The 25802-nt window shown below is 40.7% G+C and overlaps 1 protein-coding gene across 7 annotated transcripts; it reads right to left on the bottom strand.

Annotated features, from left to right (window-relative positions):
- Positions 1-514: 514 nt before the first annotated feature.
- On the bottom strand, positions 515-19965 carry LOC123746732 (protein phosphatase Mn(2+)-dependent 1K). 7 transcript variants are annotated; one of them, XM_045728477.2, is made up of 8 exons: positions 19940-19965; positions 16429-16939; positions 15823-15922; positions 13779-13890; positions 7580-7734; positions 5404-5553; positions 2454-2588; positions 515-769 (listed from the first exon to the last, which is right to left on the bottom strand). In XM_045728477.2, exons 2-8 carry the CDS (start codon positions 16902-16904, stop codon positions 629-631), a joined length of 1269 nt encoding a protein of 422 aa, XP_045584433.1. In that variant the 5' UTR covers positions 16905-16939; positions 19940-19965; the 3' UTR covers positions 515-628. The 7 variants fall into 7 exon arrangements, with proteins under 7 accessions (XP_045584433.1, XP_069172915.1, XP_045584430.1 ...); XM_069316814.1 differs by having other exon boundaries at positions 19944-19963; XM_045728474.2 differs by lacking the exon at positions 19940-19965 and adding an exon at positions 19893-19938.
- Between the last annotated feature and the right edge of the window lie 5837 nt (positions 19966-25802).

The following is a 25802-nucleotide window of genomic DNA, read 5'->3' as shown; positions in this document are numbered from 1 at the left end:
CATGGTGCTCTAAGCACTTATTTTATCTAGGTCAATTTGAAGCGCAAGACAATCATTTAGGATTCCTATCTTCTCTAGTTGCTTAGCATCATCAGAAAAAATTGTTCATATAAATCTGTATTCCTTCCGATAGATCATTTATGTAGACGATGAACATTACTGGTGCAAGAACTGAACCCTGTGGTACTCCGCTAGTAACGCTCATCCAGTCATCTTCACTCATCTATATTGCCTCTAATTACTGCTCTCATCTTTCTATCGGTTAGAAAATTTTTCAGCCATTTCAGGAGTCACCCTGTCAGCCCTCCAGTATGTTCCAGTTTCTAAAACAACCTCTTGTGTGGGACTTTGTCAACAGCCTTTTTTAGGTACAGATAGACACAGTCAAGGGAAATGTGTGTCAAAAATATATAGTAAATACGCTAGAGGAAAAATAGGTCGGGAGTCAATACATCAGACAACCGACGGTAAGAAAGGTGGGATCCAAGAGCCTGGATAATTACACACACACACGTATAGTACATCAAATATATTCTCAAAGAAAAAAGTTTAACAGATGCCTTAGAAGTCCTTATTGCTAAATATTATCACTTGGAAACTTTATCATAAACAAAGGCCGCCAACATGCTTACCCAAACCTACTACTCTTGTTCATATCCCGTCCAATACCAAAGGAATAAAACATAGACGCTGATTTAGTGTATTTTCCCCATGACCCAAAAGGCACGACCAAAGCAGTCATGTTGTCTTCAGATGACATGCTGAGTGCCTAAAAAAAAAAATAAAAAAATAAAAAAATTAATAAAAAAATTTTTTAACCAAGATTTCAACACAAAATAATGATGAAAATTTTAATTTGAAAACATTGGAGGAGATAGGATTATGCGGAATTGCTTTCAAGTATGAGCAAGTGTTAATAATACTACATAACACAACCACAAGGTGTCTCTCTCCATCATCTACACCTTATTGGTCTGGTTTTCAATATTAAATTCAAGTTCCCAAACACAAATTTTTTCACAGAGTCAAATAACGAGTTAGTCCTTCTTCAGTAATGTTCTCTTTCACGAGTTTCTGTTTCAATATATAAACTACCTGTTTATTTTGTAAATGACTTCATATACAACATAAACCAGATTTTAGAAATTCCGATTCACTATTTTCAACCTTGTAACCATAATTTGGCCTTTATATGTATATAATTATCAGAAGAGCGCTAAGGTAATATAGCACTAATCAAGTTACAAGTACATGTACAGTACTGGACTGTACTTGTACATTACTAAATATGATGATAAAATAGGAGGAGGAAGACATAAGCTTCTACATAAGACATAAGCTGTACTGTATTTCTACAGTACAGAAATCAAACTAAAGAGTGTACCTGCATGGAAAATAATCATCCTTATTATATATATATATAAAAATTACTAAGAGCAAATTCTATTGAGAGTAACTAAGAAGGTAAACTTAAACTAAACTCTCCCATTACAAACTTCTCTTCTATAGAAACACAGAAAACCGTTTAAATTTCCTAGAAAATTTGCCGAGCACGAGCAGATATGATTTAAATGCATAAAGACAAAATTTATCAAGGGGGGGGATATAAATTGGGTTGTAAACATATAAACCTAAGTTAGAACACAAAAATGATGGACTGAACTTGAGTAATTTAGCTTTATAAAATAAATAGGGAAATCATTCATTCAGAAATTGGGTTGCAGAATATGAGAATTGGTTGCCAACACCTTAGATGCAAATTCACTGTAAAGTTTCAAGAATAGGCTGGATAAGTAGAGGAGCTGGAGTGGTTGGATATTAACACAAGCTGCCTAACGTGGATTAACAGGCCAGCTGCAGAGTCCTTTAATCTAATGTTTTTAATTGATGATAACCAGACTGCTAGGCCTAGGTTTTATGTAAAGACATTGATGAATCACAAAAGGATTAACAGAGACATTAATAAATGTAAATGTATGTATGTATGTATGTATGTGTATATGTGTATATATATATATATATATGTGTATATATATATATATATATATATATATATATATATATATATATATATATATATATATATATATATATATATATATATATATACACTCAAAAATCAACTCCTTTATACACACACACACACACACACACACACACACACACACACACACACACACACACACACACACACACACACACACACACACACACACACACACACACACACACCTATTGTTGACCAAACCACACTATTCTGTTAATAACTGTTATACAGTATATATACAGTACATTAATAAATGTACATATACGGTATATTTTTTCACTATCACCCAACTTGGATGACAATAAAATTACACACAGTATTAATCATGACAATTAATCAGACAATAAAATGTATTAATCATGCAATATCTATTGAAAAATCAACTCCTTTATATATACACACATACCTGTTCCGTCAATAACTGTGCAGCACGATATGGATCTTCCGCTTGGTTAATGACCTGACAAGCTTCTTCGGAGCGAAGCACAAAATTTATACCATCTGTAATTAAGAGTAGGAAGGCGTCCTTTCCATGCTTCACCTGTTGGTATAATCTTAAATAAGTACTGTACCTCAGAAACTTCTATAGTGCCACCTTTTCTCCACTTGTGCTCCAGTGTAATTTTCTACAGCTAGGAGTGGTGGCCTCTAATTATGCATTGTATGGTTATCTTGAGATGATTTCGGGGCTTTTTAGTGTCCCCGCGGCCCGGTCCTCGACCAGGCCTCCACCCCCAGGACGCAGCCCGTGACAGGTGACTGACACCCAGGTACCTATTTTACTGCTAGGTAACAGGGGCATAGGGTGAAAGAAACTCTGCCCATTGGTTCTCGCCGGCGCCTGGGATTGAACCCAGGACCACAGGATCACAAGTCCAGCGTGCTGTCCGCTCAGTCGAACGGCTCCCTGGTGCCGGCTCACAATGGTGCCTAATTGTTGTACATCCAATGTTAAAGTTGAAATGAAAACAAGCCACTCACAACATATAGGCTCAAACAATTTGTACTTTCTGTTGGTGTGTATTTAACGCCTGAAAACGGTATGCATGTCAAGTGAAATAAAGCAGCCAGGCTTGGTGCACACAAACATTACCTAATCATCTGCGCATTTAATACGCTACTCATACCTCTTGGGTGGCGTAATCTTCATCAATCAATCAATCAATCTGCATATTTCTCTGTGTACTTTAACTATTTGTGAGAAAGGAGAACCAAGATATCTATCTCTATATATCTATATATATCTATATATATGCGAACAAGCCTGAAAGGTTCCCAGGACAATATGCAACTGAAAACTCACACCCCAGAAGTGACTCGAACCCATACTCCCAGGAGCAACGCAACTGGTATGTACAAGACGCCTTAATCCACTTGACCATCACGACCGGACATAATGAGGTGATAGCCGAGGCTATTTGAACCACCCCACCGCCGGCACTCGGATAGTAATCTTGGGCATAGCATTTTACCAAATCACCTCATTCTTTGGGGCACACGTGAGGAACACGTGTGCGTGCGAGGAACATATCTATATATATATCTAATATTATATATCTATATCTGCATATATCTATCTATATCTGTATATATCTATATCTATATCTGTATATATCTATATCTATATCTATATGTCTATGTCCCACCAACTACCCTTTTATACCTGGTGTGAATTGAAATATCTCAACACTTTTGAAATGTGTACACAATTACCAGTTACTCAAGTACTTACGAACGTGTACATCTTTCCTCAATCTTTGACGGCTTTGGTTACATTTATTCAACAGTTTACAAGCCTGAAATCTCCCCAATTTCCTGTTATTATTGTTACAAACAGCCTCCTGGTGCTTCGTTAACTGTTTAATAATTGTAAACAAAGCTGCCAAAGATTGAGAAAAGATGTACAGGTTCATAAGTGCTTACGTAACCGCTTAGTGAATACGGGTCCTGGAGTCTTCTCCTGAGATTATGGATGGAGGTGGTTTTCAGACTCTTTCAGTGTATATTAATTGTTGACTGCCTATATACAGAGGTCACAGACAAAGTAGGTCAACACCGTACGCCCCAACTTCAGATATACACACACACAAGAGATATCAGGTTAGGGTGATTTTGTTTTTAAAAGTTATTTTCTGTTACATGTTGCCTGTAACAGGTAACAAAAGTAACATGTTACCTTTAAAAGGTAACATGTAGCACATACAAGAGTAATCGTTTCAAGCTCAATAAGCCACATGTAGTACACACACTATCTTGAGGTTATCTTGAGATGATTTCGGGGCTTTTAGTGTCCCCGCGGCCTGGTCGAGGACCAGGCCTCCATCCCAAGGAAGCAGCCCGTGACAGCTGACTAACACCCAGGTACCTATTTTACTGCTAGGTAACAGGGTGAAAGAAATTCTGCCCATTGTTTCTCGCCGGCGCCTGGGATCGAACCCAGGCGGCAGTAAATTTAAAATTTAAATTGTGCTTCGCTAGGTGTTGATTCCATGCTGGTGTTATTGAACTTTAGTACAGCATTACTCTCATATAAGCCTTGTTGTTTCTATATAAAAAAAAACTTGTTCAGATTTATTAATGTTGGTCATTTGGTTACTAGCTTCCCACATGATGCCACTTTTCATAGTTCTCTCCTTCCTGTTAACACAGCACAATAAAAAATTTGACCACACAAATAGAACAAACATGATTCATATAAATTTGATTTCAGAATTAATATCTATAGCAAACCAATGATTTTGGTTTGATATTCCAAAATTTGAACAAGAAAACTGTTCAAAACAGTTTTGTTGAAGCCCCTGGCAACTGCCATACTCTAAATCCTGCTGTGAAGGAATGACTGAAGAAAGAGGGAACTAGAGCACTAAAGGTTGGGCAATTAACATCTGGATAGAGCAAGAGAAGAGATTTGTAAGAGAGGAAAACTTCAGTGATTATGTGGAGAAAACAAATCCATAAGGGCCGTGACAAGGTTTCGAACCTACATCCGAGAGCATCCTAGACGCTGCCTTAATCGAGGCAGGGTATTAAGGCAGCGTCTGGGATGCTCTCGGACGTAGGTTCGAACCCTCGTCACGGCCCTTGTGGATTTGTTCATTTGGTGCATCACGCTATTGTGATTTCTGTGTGTGATGTGGAGAGAATGGAGCATCCTACCTAAAAAATAAAGCTACAATTTAATTGCATATAATAATTACATTTACAACGTTGTGACGTGTTTTGGTAGCGCAGGTTATACCGAGCTGGTGGACAATTGCTTTAATTACTCAATGATTTATTGCTATCAGACATTGCTTTAACAGCTACAATTTAAAACCTCAAGAACCCTTCCCCACCCCATCATGTATTGGTCTTACCCGTAAAGTTTTTGCATCAGGTAAGGCAATTACTCCATATGGCTTGAGATGAAGATCACCAATGCTACGAGTCATGCTTAGACTGTCATTTACCATATGGCGTCCAATGTTGTCTACGCTCACTTTTCCTCCCGACTTGATAATGCGATCCTGTAAATAAGGACACAGTAAAATGAATAAATCGAGCGTGTGTGTTTAGTGCGTATAAACACAGTAAAGTTATACGAAACCTGGCCAGAATACTAATACTGTACTGTAAACTACTGTATTTTGGTACAGTATGTGGCAGTCAACAGTGCCTAGAAATATTAATGTATCTTAACATAAAATGAAAACCAGAATTATTATATATATATGTGTTCAACAGCTTTCCCAGAGCCCTACCTGTTTTTTAAACCCTTGGCCAGCGGCTATAGCACAAGTCATTTTTGTCTATGCACAAAAATAAAACAAGATTTCAAAAAATAATTTCATTATAGAATTATTAATTTGTATGCAAAACATAATTCACATAACACATGAGCCAGTCATAGCCAGTCATCAATTGAAACATTATCATATTTCAGACGATGAGTCACAATAACGTGGCTAAAGTATATTGACCAGACCACACACTAGAAGGTGAAGGGACGACGACGTTTCGGTCCGTCCTGGACCATTCTCAAGTCGAATGGTCCAGGATCGACTTGAGAATGGTCCAGGATGGACCGAAACGTCGTCGTCCCTTCACCTTCTAGTGTGTGGTCTGGTCATTATATTTCAATTGATGACTGGCTTACCTGGTATACTCCACAGGTAAGCTCCATTACGGCCTATATATTGTATGTGTAAATGATATAATGAACGGAAGAATGATATTTGTGTTGCAATATAATTTAAAAGCAAAAGTTAAGTTATTTAGCCTGTCCCCGTGGCGCAGTGGTAAGATAATCGCCCTGTGCTTCACGAGAGATTTGACCTGGGTTTATATCCTGGCAGGGGAGGATTGACTGGGTGCCAATCCTTAACTGTATACTTTTGTTCACCCAGCAGTGAATGGGTACCTGGTTGTTAAATGATTTGACGGGTCATATTCCAGGGAAAATTAAGATCAAGAACTGGCCGAAATGCTATGCATGCCAGTGGCTCTACAAGAATGCAAGAACTCTTGTATACATAAATATAAAAAAAACTTTTACTATATTACACACCATCTTCCTTCTTCTTCTGGTTGATGCCTTTCCACCCCATGCAAGTGGGATGTGGTGTAATAATAGTGAAGGGCCAGATTTCCGAAGCCGTTACATAAGTACTTACGAACGTGTACATCTTTCCTCAATCTTTGACGGCTTTGGTTACATTTATTAAATAGTCTACAAGCATGAAAACTTGCCAATTAACTGTTGTTATTGTTATAAACAGCCTCCTGGTGCTTCCGAGCTCATTAACTGTTTAATAATTGTAAACAAAGTTGCCAAAATTGAGAAAAGATGCACAGGTTCGTAAGTGCTTGCGTAACTGCTTCGTGAATCTGGCCCCAGGTATTTATAAAACCATGAGATTTAAGTGATATGGATGTAACAGTTCAAGAAGTACAAAATATTTTGCCATATACTACTTTCCATTATAATACGAAATTCACATTCATCTCTTATAATAATAATAATTCATTGTGTCAGGGGACAGGAAGCCAGAGTGTATTCATACACGTTTGGCTTTTATCGAGGATCCTCCCCCCCACCCAAGGCCAAATTGCTGACCCCACCCAGGATGCAACCCAACAACAAGCTACTAACTCTTGAGTATTTTACTCATTGCTAGGTGAACAGCGGCATTAAGGGAGGTTATCTTGAGATGATTTCGGGGCTTTTTAGTGTCCCCGCGGCCCGGTCCTCAACCAGGCCTCCACCCCCAGGAAGCAGCCCGTGACAGCTGACTAACACCCAGGTACCTATTTTACTGCTAGGTAACAGGGGCATAGGGTGAAAGAAACTGCCCATCGTTTCTCGCCGGCGCCTGGGATCGAACCCGAAATTCTCGATTGTGCGTCAAGAACGAACCCGACTGTACTACCGAGACCCTCAAGTGTATGACCTCTATAAACACGTCTTGAACCATTCTGTTTGTCATTTATAAACCATAGCATTAATTAATGTAAATGACTTAAATCAATATTAGTTTTGTGCTTGCATGGTACCTTCTCTGAGATAAGTGATGGACAGTGATCACGTGTGAGTTCCCTTGGTGAACCCGACCGATATAATATTGCCCGAGAGTCTCCAACGTGACCAACAGCAAGCTCTACTCCTCCTCGTAGCAAACACACTGTTGCTGTAGTTCCAGCTTTCAAGCCTGCAAAACAAGGTAAAAACTGAAAATTGCACCACTGTTATAATTAATATTAGTTAAAAATATTGTATATCAAATATCGCTTGTCATTTTAAAGCAATCAAGAGATATAATACAAGGAACAAACCTATGGAATATAATAATATTCCATCTAATTTCTTTGCTATATTTTCTCTGAGAACACAGTACCTTCGAGGGAATGGCCACATGTAGAATCAGCTATATACCTCTCAAACTCCTAAGTGTTAAACAAATACAGAGAAGGACCCCTGGACTATTTACAATTCCACATGCCGGTCTGACTATTGCAAAGTGAAGCAGTTGACACTCGCCAACACTGGAAATCAAGAATAATTGAAAAAGAATGAGACCTGTTCTAAGGAAGAATATGCAAATTAAATTAAAAGTAACAAAACCATAGACGAGAGAAAAGCAAAAAAGTGTACACAAAGAGTAACAGTCAACCATATAAAATGAGGATCTTAAACATAATACCAGGTACAAAACACAATCAAATCTGCCCATAGTAGGAAAACAGCATGTCAAGGATTTGGGAATAATGATGTCTGACGACCTAACGTTTAGGGAGCATAACCAAGTAAACATGGCATCAGCCAGAAAAATTAGATGGATTACGAGAACTTTCAAATCCAGGGATCCCATCACAATGGTTGTACTCGTCAAATCATTTGTGCTGTCCCGGCTGGAGTACTGTTCAGTGCTCACTTCCCACTTCAGAGCAGGAGAGATTGCTGAAATAGAGGGAATGCACAGAACATATGCGGCATACATAGACACGATAAAGCACCTAAATTATTGGGATCGTCTCAAAGCTCTCCAAATGTACTCAATACAAAGGAGACGAGAGATATAGCAAATAATATATACGTGGAAAATACTGGAGGGCCAGGTCCCACATCTGCACAGTAAAATAACAACGTACTGGAGTGAACGATATGGAAGAAAATGCAGAATAGAACCAGTGAAGAGCAGGGGTGCCATAGGCGCAATCACAGAACACTGTATAAACATCAGAGGTCCGCGGTTGTTCAACGTCCTCCCAGCGAGCATAAGAAATATTGCCGGAACAATATGGACATCTTTAAGAGAAAACTAGATAGTTTTCTTCAAGTGCCGGACTAACCGGGCTGTGGTGGATATGTGGCCTGTGGGCCACTCCAAGCAACAGCCTGGTGGACCAAACTCTCACAAGTCAAACCTGGCCTCGGGCCGCTCCAAGCAACAGCCTGGTGGACCAAACTCTCACAAGTCAAACCTGGCCTGCGGGCCGCTCCAAGCAACAGCCTGGTGGACCAAACTCTCACAAGTCAAACCTGGCCTCGGGCCGGGCTTGGGGAGTAGAACTCCTAGAATCCCATCAAGCAGTAAAGAAATTAAAAGCAGTATTTAATGAAAAGACAAAGTGAAGGTGGATAAGATGGAAGAGCCCAACAACTGGCACTACAGCACGACTTTAGCCAAAGAACCAGTAACACTATCACATGCCCGGCGGGGCACCCAAACCGTACCGGAAGGTAGGCAGAGCATTCCCGGTGAGCACACAACTCAATTTTAAACTCTTGCACTCACACTGTTTATACTTAATATTAAGACTATGCAAAATTTATTGCATGATGACGTTTGCGTCATCACGCACTCTGCTTGTTTTGGTTTTATGCCGCATAATGCATCATCGGAGAGAAAAAGTGTTAATAAGGATTATTCCAACCCATCCTCTCACCTAATACATCACATTTTTGATGAAGTTAACCACTCCGTTAAAAATGTGATGTACAGTATTAGTCAAAAATTAAAATACCATAATATCGATGTTTCTATTATGGCGGGTTGTGGTATCGCAGCTATACTGAACCAAGGTGGTATCGCAGCTATACTGAACCAAGGTGGTATCGCAGCTATACTGAACCAAGGTGGTATCGCAGCTATACTGAACCAAGGTGGTATCGCAGCTATACTGAACCAAGGTGGTATCGCAGCTATACTGAACCAAGGTGGTATCGCAGCTATACTGAACCAAGGTGGTATCGCAGCTATACTGAACCAAGGTGGTATCGCAGCTATACTGAACCAAGGTGGTATCGCAGCTATACTGAACCAAGGTGGTATCGCAGCTATACTGAACCAAGGTGGTATCGCAGCTATACTGAACCAAGGTGGTATCGCAGCTATACTGAACCAAGGTGGTATGGCTCTCCATCACATAAATACAAAAAATGCTGCTTTGGCCCTTGCTGTGTTTAAGTCGCAGGTGGAAACAAATGAAAATAAACAAAATAATGAAAACAATTTACCAAAATATTAATGAACAAAAATGGCACCGAGAACACTTGGCGATCATACCCTTCTAAGGTGAACAAAATATGAAAATTAATAAAAGAATTGACTGTGCAAGAAATACAATGAAAAGAATATCCGAGTAAATACTGGTGGCGCTGAAGACAACAACTATACCTCCACAGTATCCGGCACATGACGTTGGCTGAAGCCAGAGGGTGTTGCAGAAGGCTAAGGTGATCCAAAAGCACTAAGAGAGACTGGCTCTCTAGGATTGATTGATCGATGAAGATTAAGCCACCTAAGAGGTGGCACGGGCATGAATAGCCCGTAAGTGGTGGCCCTTTTGAGCCATTACCAGTATCAAGAGCTGATACTGAAGATCTATGGAGGTGCGACTGCACCCTGCGTGATGGGAGATGTCTCCCGTGGCTTCCTAGGGAGGCGGTGCCCTTTATATAGTCCAGTGGTGATGACTCGCATCTGGTGTCAACGCAACGTGGTAACAAGCGCTACTAGCAAACTGCTAGTTTGTGGCTGGGGGCGCCTTTGTGTTGAGGTGCCTCACAGCTAGTTGAAGGCAGCTAACTCTTTGTTTGTGAAGGCAAATTACTGGTTAGCGGAGGCGCCCAGCTTGCTGCCGAGTCGTACCAGGCCGTGGGGAGTACGGAGGGGTGGCAGGACTGATGACTCGTCTGGGCTGGTGTAGAGGTGAACTTCCAGTGCAGAGGCATTGAGGGGGAGGGGAAAAAGGCAGTTCCACTGCTATGCAGGGAATTCACATGACACTATACATCAACCTCAATAGGTTAGTTGGGTTCCTCGGGTTCACATGTTTCTGGTTAGGTAAAACAATTGTATTTTTTACGGAGCGGCAAATCAAGAGAACAGGCTGGTCATTCTCCTCCCAAGTAGCATAATTTTCATGGACAACTGAGGACAACCAATTTACTGTCAGCCATTTTTGTTCTGGCTGACCCGATACTTAAATTAAGACAGAACTTAGAGCAGTTACTGTGTGTTACTAGTTGTTCTCTAACTACACACTTAAGTCTTGTATCCTTCAGAAGTGAAGTTTGGAACACAAGCTGTGAAAGAGCTTGCTTTTTACACTAAAATAAATTAACTTTTACCATGAATAACTGGAAAATTCTAATCATAAGAAAGTAACAATGGCTATTAAATACTGTGCAGTATTTATAATTTCAGCCAAAACCTTTTTCATTAACCATACATATTTTGTATGCTTTATTAACCCCCCCCCCCCCAAAGAGTTGCCTCTGGTGGATGGAACCACGTTTGTTGCTCCAAGCAAACCTACAGTAGTATCTACAGATGCCCATTGTCACATGGTAAAAGGTAAATGTAAGGTAATGAAACTAGGCGGAGGAAATAGGAGGCCAGACACTGGATGCCGAATGGGAGACGAAATCCTTCACGAAACAGAGAGAAAGATCTTGGAATGTATTTCACTTCAAACTGTCTCCTGAAGCCCCCATCAAAAGAATAACATTGGCGGCGTATACGAGGCTGGCTAATATCAGAACTGCTTTCAGAAATCTGTGTAAGGAATCTTTCAGAATCTTGTATACCACGTATGTAAGACCAATCCTGGAGTATGCGGCCCCAGCATGGAGCCCATACCTTGTCAAGCACAAGATGAAGCTGGAAAAACTTTAGAGGTATGCCACTAGGCTAGTCCCACAACTAAGAGGCACGAGTTATGGGAAAAGGCTGAGTGAACTGCACCTCACATCGTTGGAAGACAGAAGAGCTTGGGGATACATGATCACCAAATACAAAATTCTCGGGGAAATTGACAGGGTTGACAAGGATTGATTATTTAACACGGGTGGTACATGCACAAGGAGGGACAGGTGGAAGACAAGTACCCAAATGAGCCACAGAGAAATTAGAAAGAACTTTTTCAGTGTCAGAGAAGTTAGTAAATGGAATGCACTAGGAAGTGATGTGGCAGATGGAGGCTGACTCCATACACGGTTTCAAAGGTAGATATGATGGAGCTCGAGAAGCTCAGGAATCTGTACACCAAACGGTCGCTGATGGTCGAATGGTTTAAGGCACCATGTACACCAGTTGCAATGTGCTCCTGGCAGTCTGGGTTCGAGTCACTTCTGGGGTGTGGAGCTTTTATTTGCATATGCGCTTGGGGACCATTCAAGTTTGTTCGCATATCTATATAAATAAAAATGGAAATGTTCGTTTGTGCATAACCACTAATCTACGAAAGTTCTTCACCGATTGCTATCTAACGTGTAGAAACAGGCTAACATAGTTACAATCTACAAAAGTGGCAGCAGGGAAGACCCTTCAATTATAGACCTGTATCATTGACAAGTGTAACAGGGAAAGTATTGGAAAAACTAATAAAAACTAAATGGGTAGAACACCTGGAGAGAAATTATATAATATCAGACAGACAGTATGGTTTTCGATCTGGAAGATACTGTATATCGAATTTACTCAGTTTCTATGATCGAGCCACAAAGATTATACAGGAAAGAGATGGTTGGGTTAACTGCATCTATCTAGACCTAAAAAAGGCTTTCGACAGAGTTCCACATAAGAGGTTGTTCTGGAAACTGGAAAATATTGGAGGGGAGACAGGTAAGTTTCTAACATAGATGAAAAATTTTCTGACTGATAGAAAAATGAGGGCAGTAATCAGAGGCAATGTATCGGAATGGAGAAATGTCACAAGTGGAGTACCACAGGGTTCAGTTCTTGCACCAGTGATGTTTATTGTGTACATAAATGATCTACCAGTTGGTATACAGAATTATATGAACATGTTTGCTGATGATGCCAAGATAATAGGAAGAATAAGAAACTTTGATGATTGTCATGCCCTTCAAGAAGACCTGGACAAAATAAGTATATGGAGCACCACTTGGCAAATGGAATTTAATGTTAATAAATGCCATGTTATGGAATGTGGAATAGGAGAACATAGACCCCACACAACCTATATATTATGTTAGAAATCTTTAAAGAATTCTGATAAAGAAAGAGATCTAGGGGTGGTTCTAGATAGAAAACCATCACCTGAGGACCACATAAAGAACGTTGTGCAAGGAGCCTATGCCACGCTTTCTAACTTCAGAATTGCTTTTAAATACATGGATGGCGATATACTAAAGAAATTGTTCACGACTTTTGTTAGGCCAAAGCTTGAATATGCAGCAGTTGTGTGGTGCCCATGTCTTAAGCACATCAACAAACTGGAAAAGGTACAAAGACATGCTACTAAGTGGCTCCCAGAACTGAAGGGCAAGAGCTACGAGGAGAGGTTAGAGGCATTAAATATGCCAAAACTAAATGACAGAAGAAAAAGAGATGATATGATCACTACATACAAAATAGCAACAGGAATTGATAAAATCGATAGGGAAGATTTCCCGGGACCTGGAACTTTAAGAACAGAAGGTCATAGATTTAAACTAGCTAAACACAGATGCCGAGGAAATATAAAAAAATTTACTTTCGCAAAAAGAGTGGTAGACGGTTGGAACAAGTTAGGTGAGAAGGTGGTGGAGGCCAAGACCGTCAGTAGTTTCAAAGCGTTATATGACAAAGAGTGTTGGGAAGACGGGACACCACGAGCATAGCTCTCATCCTGTAACTACACTTAGGCAATTACCAGTTGATTGGCAGTTGAGAGGTGGGACCAAAGAGCCAAAGCACAACCCCTGCAAGCACAACTAGATGAGTACAGTTAAAAAATATCTTACCTGTTTTGTATTGTTGCGTCCATTGTGTATATCCAGAGTGGAGCTTCAAGAAGGTATGATGCAGAACAGCCTCCAGGTCCTTGTGCACAGCCAAGTGCTCCAGTAACACTTCCTAAACATACAAACTTAAATATATTGGACAATAAAAATAAAATGCATATTGCAATTGTTCACTACAAATAGATATATTTCTTTGTACTGTATGTTCATATACTGTATTGTATTTAAATTTATTAATTAGTCTTAGTTTAAAAAAAAATTGTTAAAAATAAATACATTTCTGTATATTTATTAGGATTTTTACATTTGTATTTGCAGCTGCCACTGTGTCTCAATCTGACAATTGCCTCGGGTCTCTTATCTTTAATGTACAATGAAGTGCTTCAGAATAAAATATAAAGTATTTTCTACTAATGGTACAAAAGTTATCTAAATCTATACAATATTACCAAAATTGTTGAAAATACACTGTACATTTATACAAGATTTTTTTTATTCTTGTACAGCTACTAGCACGCATAGCATTTTGGGCAGGTCCTTAATCCTAACATCATCAAGGATACCTGATCAACCAGGCTGTGAGTCATACGTCAGGCTGCGAGCAGCCGTGTCTAACAGCCTGGTTGATTAGTCCAGCCACCAGGAGGTCTGGTCGACGACCGGGCCGCGGGGACGCTAAGCCCCGGAAGCACCTCAAGGTAACCTCAAGGTAACCTCCCCAGAATAAGACCTGCCAAATTGTTTAACAACCAGGTACCCATTCATTGCCGAGTGAACAGAGGCTACAGTTAAGGATTGGTCCCCAGTAAATCCTCCCTGACCAAGATTCGAACCCAGGACAAAGCGCTTGTAAAGTACCAGGCGAGTGTTTTACCACTGTGCCACAGGGACTGCAATTTGACAGTGATAACAAACATCTTTGACCTGAGAGAATTAACCTTTAAGACAAGACCTCAACTTTACAATAAGCAAAAATTTCATTCTTTTCTACATATTTATTGGTGTACAGTATTTCCATTAAAAATTGTGTGACAAAGGTAGGCTATCAGGGAGGGTATAAACCCCTGTGGTACACTGAAGGAGATACTAGAGTCAGCTTAATCATTACATAACTACACTGAATAGTGGAGAAACATATATTAATAATCAAATCTATAAGAAAGTAAATCTAAAGATTACAAATTATCCTAAAATGTTCAGAAGACTAAAATAATTAAGAATATAATTAACAAATCCACAAGGGCCGTGACGAGGGTTCGAACCTACGTCTGGGATGATCCCAGACTCGCCTTAGTCGACTATGCCACGACATGGTAAAAAAATTGCAACCTGGAGTGCTACTGCCCTCACAAGGCTCCCGCAGTTTCTCTAAAGTACAGAATGGGGTTTTATACAATTCCCCCCATGCACTTGGGCTCTGTCAACCAAATGTTTTACCTCTTTGCCCTTAGTAAGGTCGAAGAGTCAACTATGTCAACTGCAACTGCATAATCTACTAAGGCGCGTCTGGGATCATCCCGGATTTAGGTTCGAACCCTCATCACGGCCCTTGTGGATTTGTTCATTTGATGCATCACAATACAGTACAGTATTGTGATTTTCTGTGTGTAAGAAAGAATATAGATACAGTATACAGGGGACCCTCGGCTTACGAATGCCCCTCTATGAATGTTTCGGGTTATGAGCCCAATTTCTTCGTAAAATTTGAATTGGTATACACGCTTTGCCTTGAGTTATAAGTTCTTGTCGATACACATATGGGTTGACCGAGCGCGTGGTTCCTGGTGGCACGAGCGACCACACCACAGCTTAACAGTGCCTTTTGCGTAGTGACATTCACGCTTGAATTCCTTGTAAAGAATTTCATTGTTTTTCTGCTTTTCAGTTTTTGAACATAAAAAGTAATTACAGTATTGAATATGAATATGCGGAAACAATGCACAACCTTGGGAGTCTACATCACAGTTTTCTATACAACTGCATTAAAATGAACACTAGTAAAGCATTGTCTTCTTTTCTTAAGACTACATGGAATAATTCTCACCTTAAGATTTTGTGCACAATATTCTGAGCACTCGCTTCCTCCATGACCATCAAAGACAGCACTGCACAAAATGTTGTTAGGAAGGTCTTCTGTAACGTATCTGTAAAAGAAAACTACTCGTATCACCATCACTATCGTTTCTGCCCGAAACACTGTGCGTACTAGTGACTTTACAAGAATGTAATTACTATGCTATGTATCCTCACAATCCCAATGTACCTTCTTGTATATATATAAATAAATAAATAAATAAATAAACTATACAGGGTACTGTACATAACCCATAACCTTAAAGTCAAATTCTTAACTCTGAACACATCCCACAATTTTTGTTAGCTTCCATCGCATCTTCCTTATCTATTTTTCTCAGTACAATTATCAGTGTATCTAGAATAACTGGAAAGAGACTGAGAAATTATTTTTCCAATCAGCAAAATACACATATCCTTATCCAGTTCACACAAGTGCAAAGTTAAATATCAAAGCTTCGAGGTTGCACTCTTGAGCCATTACCCCTTACAATACAGAGCACAATTCTTTAGCAACTATATAAAATACTGAACAGTATAAGAATATATGTATTGTACTGAAATTCTTGCTTCTTACCTGTCTTCCTGATATGTGCGTTTACCAAGAATAGTTGAACGGCCAACATCAGAGGCAACAATCATTGGTATTGGGCTACCGTGTTTGATACTAGCATCCATCATAATGGGAAGATCAATGCGGTTGTCCCAGGCTCCAAGTGCATCAAAATTGAAGTCTTTCTTTTGTGAGCTTTCATTTTCAGCACTGCTGTCAGCTTCTGATGTGTTGAGCTTGAGAACATTTGTGATATTTGGGGAAGTAAACTTGTTCAATACATTGCAGTTGCTCGATCTTATCCCGAGGCATCCTTCTCCCCTTGCATATGATGAAGCTTGTGAGAGAGAGACAAAGCTTTTTACTAATGGTGTGCGGCTGAAGATAACTGGCAGCTGGTCAGAGGAGTGCTGTAGACTTGAAGCATCTAGCAATGTCTTACTGGAAATCGGCACGTTCACCTTTAGTACTCTCTTCTGAGCAAAAAAAATCCTATGCATCCTAAGGCAATTACTTATTTTTTTCAATTTGGAACCTGGAAAAAGTTAACATTAAAATACTAAAATTGCATAATAGAAACTTCTGGAGCAGGTATCAATCATCAAAAAACAAAATTAACAGTCTCCGTGGTGTAGTGGTAAGACACTCGCCTGGCGTTCCGCGAGCGCTATGTCATGGGTTCCTATCCTGGCCGGGGAGGATTTACTGGGCGCAATTCCTTAACTGTAGCCTCTGTTTAACGCAACAGTAAAATGTGTACTTGGATGAAAAAACGATTCTTCGCGGCAGGGGATCGTATTCCAGGGACCTGCCCGAAACGCTACGCGTACTAGTGGCTCTACAAGAATGTAACAACTCTTGTATATACAGTATCTCAAAAAAAAAAATAGATTATGACATATATACAGAAGGGCCATAAATTCACCACCAAAGAAATCAGACCACCCAAAAGAAACTACAAAAGAAAACTTGCTCAAAACAAAGATAAAAAAAAATATTCTATGCCTATATAAGAAGTAAAACCAAAACAGGAGACTCGGTAGGACCCTTAAAGGAGGAGACCAACCAAGTTATACAAGTAACTGATGATAAAAGGTCAGCCAACACACAAAATGAATACTGTACTTTACATCCCAATACTGTACCCACAAAAATGTTTGAGACAGGTAAAGAGAATAAATCAAGGGATATCCCCATAACATGCGAGCCTGGCCTCAGGCCGGGCTTGGGGAGTAGAACAACTCCCGAACCCTCTTCAGGTATACAATATAAGCAGGGAAAGCACCAACAAACTCAAAAGATTCAAAACCTCCAGGTGTGGACAGATTCTTTTAGATATTTTTTTTTTTGAGATATATACAAGAGTTCTTACATTCTTGTACAGCCACTAGTACGAGTAGCATTTCGGGTAAGTTCTTAATCCTATGGTCCTTAGAATACGGCCCCCACGAAGAATTGTCTTTGCAACCAAGTACACATTTTACTGTTGCGTTAAACAGAGGCTACAGTTAAGGATTTGCGCCCAGTAAATCCTCCCCGGCCAGGATACGAACCCATGACAGAGTGCTCACGGAACGCCAGGTGAGTGTCTTACCACTACACCACAATCCAATTGAATTGGATTCAATGCAATCCAATTCACCACCAATTCAATCCAAAGTCATTAAGGAACTGGCAGATAAACTATGTCTACCATTGAAATGCCTTTTCAGAAAATCTCTGGACCAGGGAATAGTTCCTCTAGATTGGAAATATACAAATGTTACTCCCATTTTCAAACAAAAATAAAAAATAGCTCAGCAGAAAACTACGTTCGATTAGTTTGACCTCGCATACACGTGAAACCGTTAAGAGCCAAACGGGTGGAACCTCGAAGGTCGAAATTATTGTTGACCTTGCATACAGTTTTTGCAAGCTCACGGAGAGAATCTTAAGGGAGGGAATCATCCACCATCTCATCATGAAAAATCTAGTAAAATGAAGTCAGAATAGTTCTGTTAAAAATAAATCCTGCCTAACAAACTTGTTCACATTTCTGGAAACAGTAACCATCTATTAAGACAAAGGAATTTCAGTAGATGTATAACTGGAGATTGTTTCAGGAATTATTCTACTCCCCAAGTCTGGCCTGAGGCCAGGCTCGACTTGCGATAACTTTATCCACCAGGCTGTTGCTTGGAGCGGCCCGCAGGCCCACATCCACAACAGCCTGGTTGGTCCGGCACTTCTTGCAAGAACCTGTCCAAGTGCCTCTTAAATACCTCTACCTTCAAGTAGCATACATGGACTTTGCTAAAGCTTTTGATAAGGTACCACATGATAAGGTACCTACTAAAATGGATAAAACAATGGTTAAAACATAGAAAGCAATGGATCATCCTAAAAGGATATGAATCTGACTAAAAATGTAGTGAGTGGGGGTACTGCAAAGTTCAATTTTAGGGCCAACCCTCGTCGTCATAAACAGAAAAATCTCGATTCAATGAACTATACAGGACCAAACCCAATTAGTTACAGTGAGGGATTCATTGTACAACCGGAGATGCCTCCAGTATGCACTTCCCAAGTCCTATGAGCTTATTTTACTTGGAAAAATTTTCTTTTCAACCTATAATAAACAACTACCAAATGAACATGTCGGTAAAAAACTTAACCACATCTACCTTATTTCTCACATCCTCAAAACTCATTTTTAAAACGTAACAAACCCGGGCACCGGCGAGAAACACTGGGCAGAGTTTCTTTCACCCTATGCCCCTGTTACCTAGCAGTAAAATAGGTACCTGGGTGTTAGTCAGCTGTCACGGGCTGCTTCCTGGGGGTGGAGGCCTGGTCGAGGACCGGGCCGCGGGGACACTAAAGCCCCGAAATCATCTCAAGATAACCTCAAGAGGCCATACCCGAGTGAACAAAAACATTGCCAACTCAAAATTAAAACAAATCCTCGAACTTGGTTTTAAATGTCCTCCATAGCTTTCCCAAGGCTCCAAGTATTTCTTGTAATATTAAATCCATCTACAAAAATCATCAAAAACGTGATTGGAGCCATTCAGTATTAGGATCCAAATACTGTATATAAAATCACCAGGACAAATGGGGGGGAGGTCTTTGACAAGTGGCTGGCTTCTTGTCCCCACCTAAACCACTAGAGACCACCTCTTGACTCCCAGAGGAGGGACAGGCAAGGTTGGCCATGTTTTCTTTCGCCTAATGCACCTGTTCTCCACCCAACTAACATTGCCTAACCAACACTGCCTCACTAACCACTGGCTCACTAACCACTACCACACCAACCACCACTGCCTCACCAACCAACCACCACTACCGCCTCACCAACCAACCACCACTACCGCCTCACCAACCACAACCACCTCACCAACCAACCAACCACCACTGGAGACCACCTTCTCCACATCACCAACCACCACTGCCTCACCACCAACCACCACTACCGCCTCACCAACCACCACTGCCTCACTAACTACCACCTCACCAACCACCACTACCGCCTCACCAACCACCACTACCGCCTCACCAACCACCACTGTACGAAGCAGGGTTGCCAGATACGAATTGCTAAAAGTAGCGAGCTGACGGCCTAAAAGTAGCGAATTTGTAATAAGAGTAGCCCAATTTTTTATTTAGTGTTCAAGTTCAAGTTCAAATTCAAGTATGTTTATTGAGACAAGAAAAAAATACATCTCAAATTAGGCTGTTTTTCATTTGCTCCTTGGGTGGAAAGGGAAGGATTAATATACATACAAATCACAATAGCGTGATAGATCAAATGAACAAATCCACAAGGGCCAAGTGATAAATCTGATACATTCTGAGTTCAGTTCCAGTTTTAGTTATACATTTGGAACAATGCTGACCTTCAATAAAGAAATTCTGGAGGGTTTCTGTGCAAGGGTTAGGATGAGTTAGCCTAACATTTTTATGCCATATTGACAGTTAATTTCAGTAACACGATGAACAACGCTCAGAATATTAAGTTTCTTTTTTATGTTAAGTATCTTTGTGGTACGAGGGCACCCAAGGATTATCCTCAAGGCTTCGTTCTGCAATTTTTCAAGCCCTCCAAGCTTTCTTTCAGGCATCAAAACAAGCAGAGGTGCAGCATAATCCACTAAAGATCTGATGTATGCAAGGTACATCATTTTGACAATTCTGACATTGGCACCATAGCCTGAGTGATAACCTGCAACAGCCTTGAGAGTTGTTGTTAAGGTTCAGCTTCTAGGAACAAGTTCCAAGTAGCACGGGCTATGGCGAGCCCGTAGTGGACTTACCTGGCACAGGAGCGGGGCTGTAACTGGCCTTGAGAGTTGTTGTTGTTATAGATTCAGCTACTCGGAACAAGTTCCAAGTAGCACGGGCAATGGCGAGCCCGTAACTTACCTGGCACAGGAGCGGGACAAGTACGTAGCACGGGCTATGGTGAGCCCGTAGTGGACTTACCTGGCACAGGAGCGGGGCAAGTAGCACGGGCTATGGTGAGCCCGTAGTGGACTTACCTGGCACAGGAGCGGTATGTATGTGGCTTGAGAAGCTCTGAGCCTCTCTTTATACTGACGACAGAGTCTGAATACAACAGGACCACACAGTGGCACCTCAAGGCCAAGGTATTTGAATCTGTTTACATAGTCAAGCTGGGAGCCATCAGACAGTTGCATCTTGCGAACAGCTCCTCCCTGCCTGGGTGGGCGCCGATTGTGTATCTTTGTTTTCTCTGCTGAGATGACTAAACCTAGACTTGAGTCTAATACAGAGTTAGCTCCCCTATGACTGTAATATCTCGATTGCTCAAACAATTATGTATTAGCGATAAGACCTACGATTAATGTATAATGACCTACTGTAAATATATAGCTCCTGAAATAGAACATTCTCTGTAACTAGCTGACATGTAACTATAAGGTGTGAAGGATAGATGAAATTGTTTATGTAATAATCTAAGATGAGGTCTGATAAAGAATTTTTGTGCCCTCTGTAATGCTTTTGCGCTACCGCTCACAGGATGAGTATGGGGATGCACAATAAACTAGCCGCCTTCGGCGGCAACAATCAAAATCAAAGAATGTCCTGCGTGCTAGCATACCAAGTGGTGTGTATCATTATATCATCAGCATAGCTAATTATGTGCACGTTGGGTTTGCTCGGTACAGAGTTTAACAGCCGCCACATGAAACACATAATTGTGGTCTGGTCAGCTAGGCTGCTGGACGCGGCTGGGATTTGTTCACATTATATTATAAAGGCATAAATAATCACTCATTGAATTTCTTAACGTCATTAGCCCAATCTATTTATAAATTAGTCCAAAAAGTTGCAAGTAGCGAGATTACAAATTAAGGAGCGCCGGGCTGTTAAAAGTAGCCTATAATTCGCTACTTGTAGCTCAATCTGGCAACACTGCTGACTTGCACTCGGGTTACAGTCATTTCGTATACTACGTCGCACTCGCTTTAGTTATATATTTGCACGTACTCTGTGTTTCGTACACGTCAGCCACTCTGCAACAACAACATTTACTTATTTATTTATAAAGGCACAACGGGTCGTGAGAGTTCATACACTGGTGTTTAAGCGGTACATTCTACCACGAATAGAGTTTCCCGCTGGGTCTTAAGCTGACAAATAATTTAGTTTTAGGTTAAGCTATAAGCATAGTTATTCAATGCTATGTGCTCTCATAAACCCAATGTACCTTCTTGTATATATATATATATATATATATATATATATATATATATATATATATATATATATATATATATATATATATATATATATATATATAATAATAATAGGTTCATTTATTATGCACCCTATATCCATCTTGTGGGCGGTAGTGGAGAAAGTTACAGAATCTCATAATTGTGGGTTCAGGGACTGAACCCTAAAATTCATTTAGATAAGCAAGTTACAGTCTTGATAAGCTAGTTTCAACATGTAATGTGTTTACTTGAATTTATCTGAGGGGCCACTAACACTCTAGTGGCCTCGACAAGGACAGGAAGCCGGCGGCTTGTGAAAGGTCCTTTCATTTGTTCTGATGATTTTTTCCAGTTGGATTTTAAAATTTAACAGAGTTTTGGCATTTACAGCTTCGGCGGGTAGGCGGTTCCATGGGTTTATAACCCTGTGGGTGAAAAAGCATCTCCTGTTCTCAGTCCTACATTGTGTCTTGTTGAACTTGAAAACTCCTTGTTTGTGTTACATCTGACCTTTTAGAAAAGTTGTCTGGATCAACATCCTCCAAATTGTTCAGTATTTTAAAAGTTTCGATGAGATCGGCCCTGTCATGTCTGGCTTGCATTGTTAGTCTTGTGGCCCTCAACCTGTTCCTGGTACGAGGGTTAAATGATTTTTGTTGCCCGGTGTTGCACTTTCTCCAGAGCAGCTGTGTTCCTTCTGAAGATGAGGTCTCCATGCTTGGATATAGTAAACCAAATGGGGGCCATAATCGGTTCCTGTGCGTTACAATGAGAGAGTGTATAATTAGCATATTCAAGGATTTTAACAGAGAGGCTGTGTGTTGTCTGAAGACAGAATTTGTTATAAGTCTGACAGCAGATTTTTGCTGAGTGATGATGGGTTTGAGGTAGTTTGCAGTGGTTGAACCCCGGGCACAGTAGTGTCGTTTATTATTATGCACCCCATACCCATCCTGTGAGCGGTAGTGGAAAGGGTTTCAGAGGCACATGCACAGATACCGCATGTTAGACAGGGATAGAGAAATTTCACAGCACCGTGGAAAGTTAAAAAGCCAGAAAGTTAAAAAGGTATAATAACTTTAGTCTCCCATGCAATACGGCGACGATCAGAGAAAACGACAGAGGCGATGACGGGGGTAAGCGACCACCCCGCCCACCACGAGCAGGTCAACACGACGTCTGCGGCACTCTAGGGATAAAAAGACGTTTTCCTGGACAGCAAACAGATCAGAAGCGATGTGGCGCCATAATCTGGAGGTCAAGCGCCGGCCCAACGCGGCCTGAGCACCAACATCATCTCTCAACCAAGGTAGGACAAATTCTCTTGGTTTGAAACCTTTCATCATTTCCTTTGATGACAATACATCCACGGCTATAGCGGTGTTTTGGATAACAGGACACAAAGTATTATATACAATGAAATTACCAAGATATTTAATATCAAAGTGTACTATTTAAGACCTAACATGCACAACAACAAACACAGCAAGAAATAATATAGCTCTCTTTTGAGCCCATTGTTGATGTGACGATGTGCACTGAATTTTGTAACTAGCTCATCAAGATTGTAACTTGCTTTAGCTAAATGAATTGTGGGGTTCAGTCCCTGAGCCCATTATGTGCCTCTGTAACCCTCTCCACTACCGCCCACAAGATGGGTATGGGGTGCATGATAAATGAACTAAACTGAAAAAACTTTCTGACTACTAAAATCCGTTATTATTATTAACTTTATTGACAAAATTAATTTAAAATATTTTCTAATCTGAGTAATTTAATTAGGTCTTATTATATTATATATATATATATATATATATATATATATATATATATATATATATATATATATATATATATATATATATATATATATATATATATATAAGCAGCTCATGAAAAACTAAAAAAGGGTAAAAAAAAATTAAAATATTTTCCACAACTCTTCACCCCCCCCCGTACCCCCCTCCCTCCCCCCCCCCGTACCCCCCCCCCCAAAGAGAGCTTAGGCTTGGGATTATAATTACGGAAGGTTATCACAGTGATGCTTCCGGCGGTCGATGGTAATGTGCTAGGCTCGTTAAAACGTCAGTGTTGATGGTCGTCATAACTAGTGCGCCGATGGTCGTTATAACCAGTGTTTGACGGTCATATCATAACTAGTGTTGACGGTCGTCGCAAGTACAATGTTGCTGATAATTACCTAAGTGTAGTTACCTAAGTGTAGTTACAGGATGAGAGCTACGCTCGTGGTGTCCCGTCTTCCCAGCACTCTTTGTCATATAACGCTTTGAAACTACTGACGGTCTTGGCCTCCACCACCTTCTCACCTAACTTGTAAATATGACGAAGTTTGGGCGTATATGCGACGTCAACGGTTGCCGTAACTATTATACTGACTGTAATAGTAACTTCATTATTGACGGTCATCTTGACTGATATAGTCGGTTGACAGAAGTTCCAACTCAATTTTTAGGGTATGACAGACCAGGCTGAGGCGCGTACTTACCTGTTAGTACTTACCATCTGTGTATTCAGGACGGAGGAAGCGAAGCCTAGCTCTTCATGCCCCAGCTGCTTGCCTATTGAGTTATAATTTAACCATTCTGACACTCGAATACTTGGTCGAATCTCGCGGTAAAGTTGTGGATGGAGATATGGTTTCCACTTGTGCTTGCGGGGTTGAGCTTTGGCTCTTTGGTCCCGCCTCTCAATCGTCAAGTGGTGAATAATGTCTTACAGTGCATTTCACCCATTTCACTCATGGGTGTTTCCTTATAGTCCTTCGACTCGTCTGTGTTTCCAGCTTCCACCTGTGTCCTCTAGTCCTACTTGCTTGCAATTTGAAGAGGCTGTTGTTCTCCACTTGATCTATTCCTCTCCGTGTCTTGTATGTTGTGATAATTCCCCCCCCCCCCAACTAATTCCTCCAGCTTTAAAAGTCCTCTGTGTGACCGTAACTCTTTGCTTTCTGTCCTTTAGAGAATGTCCTTCTTACAGTTCAGTATTTTTCTAGTTATCCCAGCCTGCCTGTCGATCTTGTGCAGCAGCCTTTCATCTAGAAACAGTGTCAAAAGCTTTTTTATCTATCTGGCAAAATACTGTCTACCCCAGCCTTATTTTTCCTGTCTTATTTTAGTACTCTGTCTTAGAACTCAATCAAGTTTGTCAGTAATAGGGTATCGTACGCACGTGGGTTGCGCACAAGGGGACACAGGTGGAAACTGAGTGCCCAAATGAGCCACAGAGATATTAGAAAGAACCTTTTTTAGTGTCAGAGTGGTTGACAAATGGAATGCATTAGGCAGTGATGTGGTGGAGGCTGACTCCATACACAGTTTCAAGTGTAGATATGACAGAGCCCAATAGGCTCAGGAACCTGTACACCTGTTGATTGACAGTTGAGAGGCGGGACCAAAGAGCCAGAGCTCAACCCCCGCAAACACAACTAGGTGAGTACACACACACACACACACACACACACACACACACACACACACACACACACACACACACACACACACACACACACACACACACACACACACACACACACACACACAGAGGTTGAGAGGCGGGATCCAAAGAGCCAAAGCTCAACCCCCGCAAGCACAAATAGGTGAGTACAAATAGGTGAGTACAGAGGCCGTGGTAGGCCAGGAGCGCCGCGTGATCCCGCCA

The sequence above is a fragment of the Procambarus clarkii genome, chromosome 85 (genome assembly GCF_040958095.1).
Source record: "Procambarus clarkii isolate CNS0578487 chromosome 85, FALCON_Pclarkii_2.0, whole genome shotgun sequence".
In the NCBI taxonomy this organism is placed as follows: Eukaryota; Metazoa; Arthropoda; class Malacostraca; order Decapoda; family Cambaridae; genus Procambarus; species Procambarus clarkii.
The sequence above is the reverse complement of the archived record's forward strand: the minus strand, read 5'-3'. Positions and strand labels throughout refer to the sequence as shown.

Excerpts from the sequence above, each read along its gene's own strand:
- LOC123746732 (XM_045728477.2), bottom strand. The coding sequence starts at position 16,904 with ATGCATAGGATTTTTTTTGCTCAGAAGAGAGTACTAAAGGTGAACGTG. Across the intron at positions 7,735-13,778 it reads GACGCAACAATACAAAACAG|GCTTGAAAGCTGGAACTACA; the intron begins GTAAGATATTTT and ends CTTGTTTTGCAG. Across the intron at positions 5,554-7,579 it reads CATCACTTATCTCAGAGAAG|GATCGCATTATCAAGTCGGG; the intron begins GTACCATGCAAG and ends CCTTATTTACAG.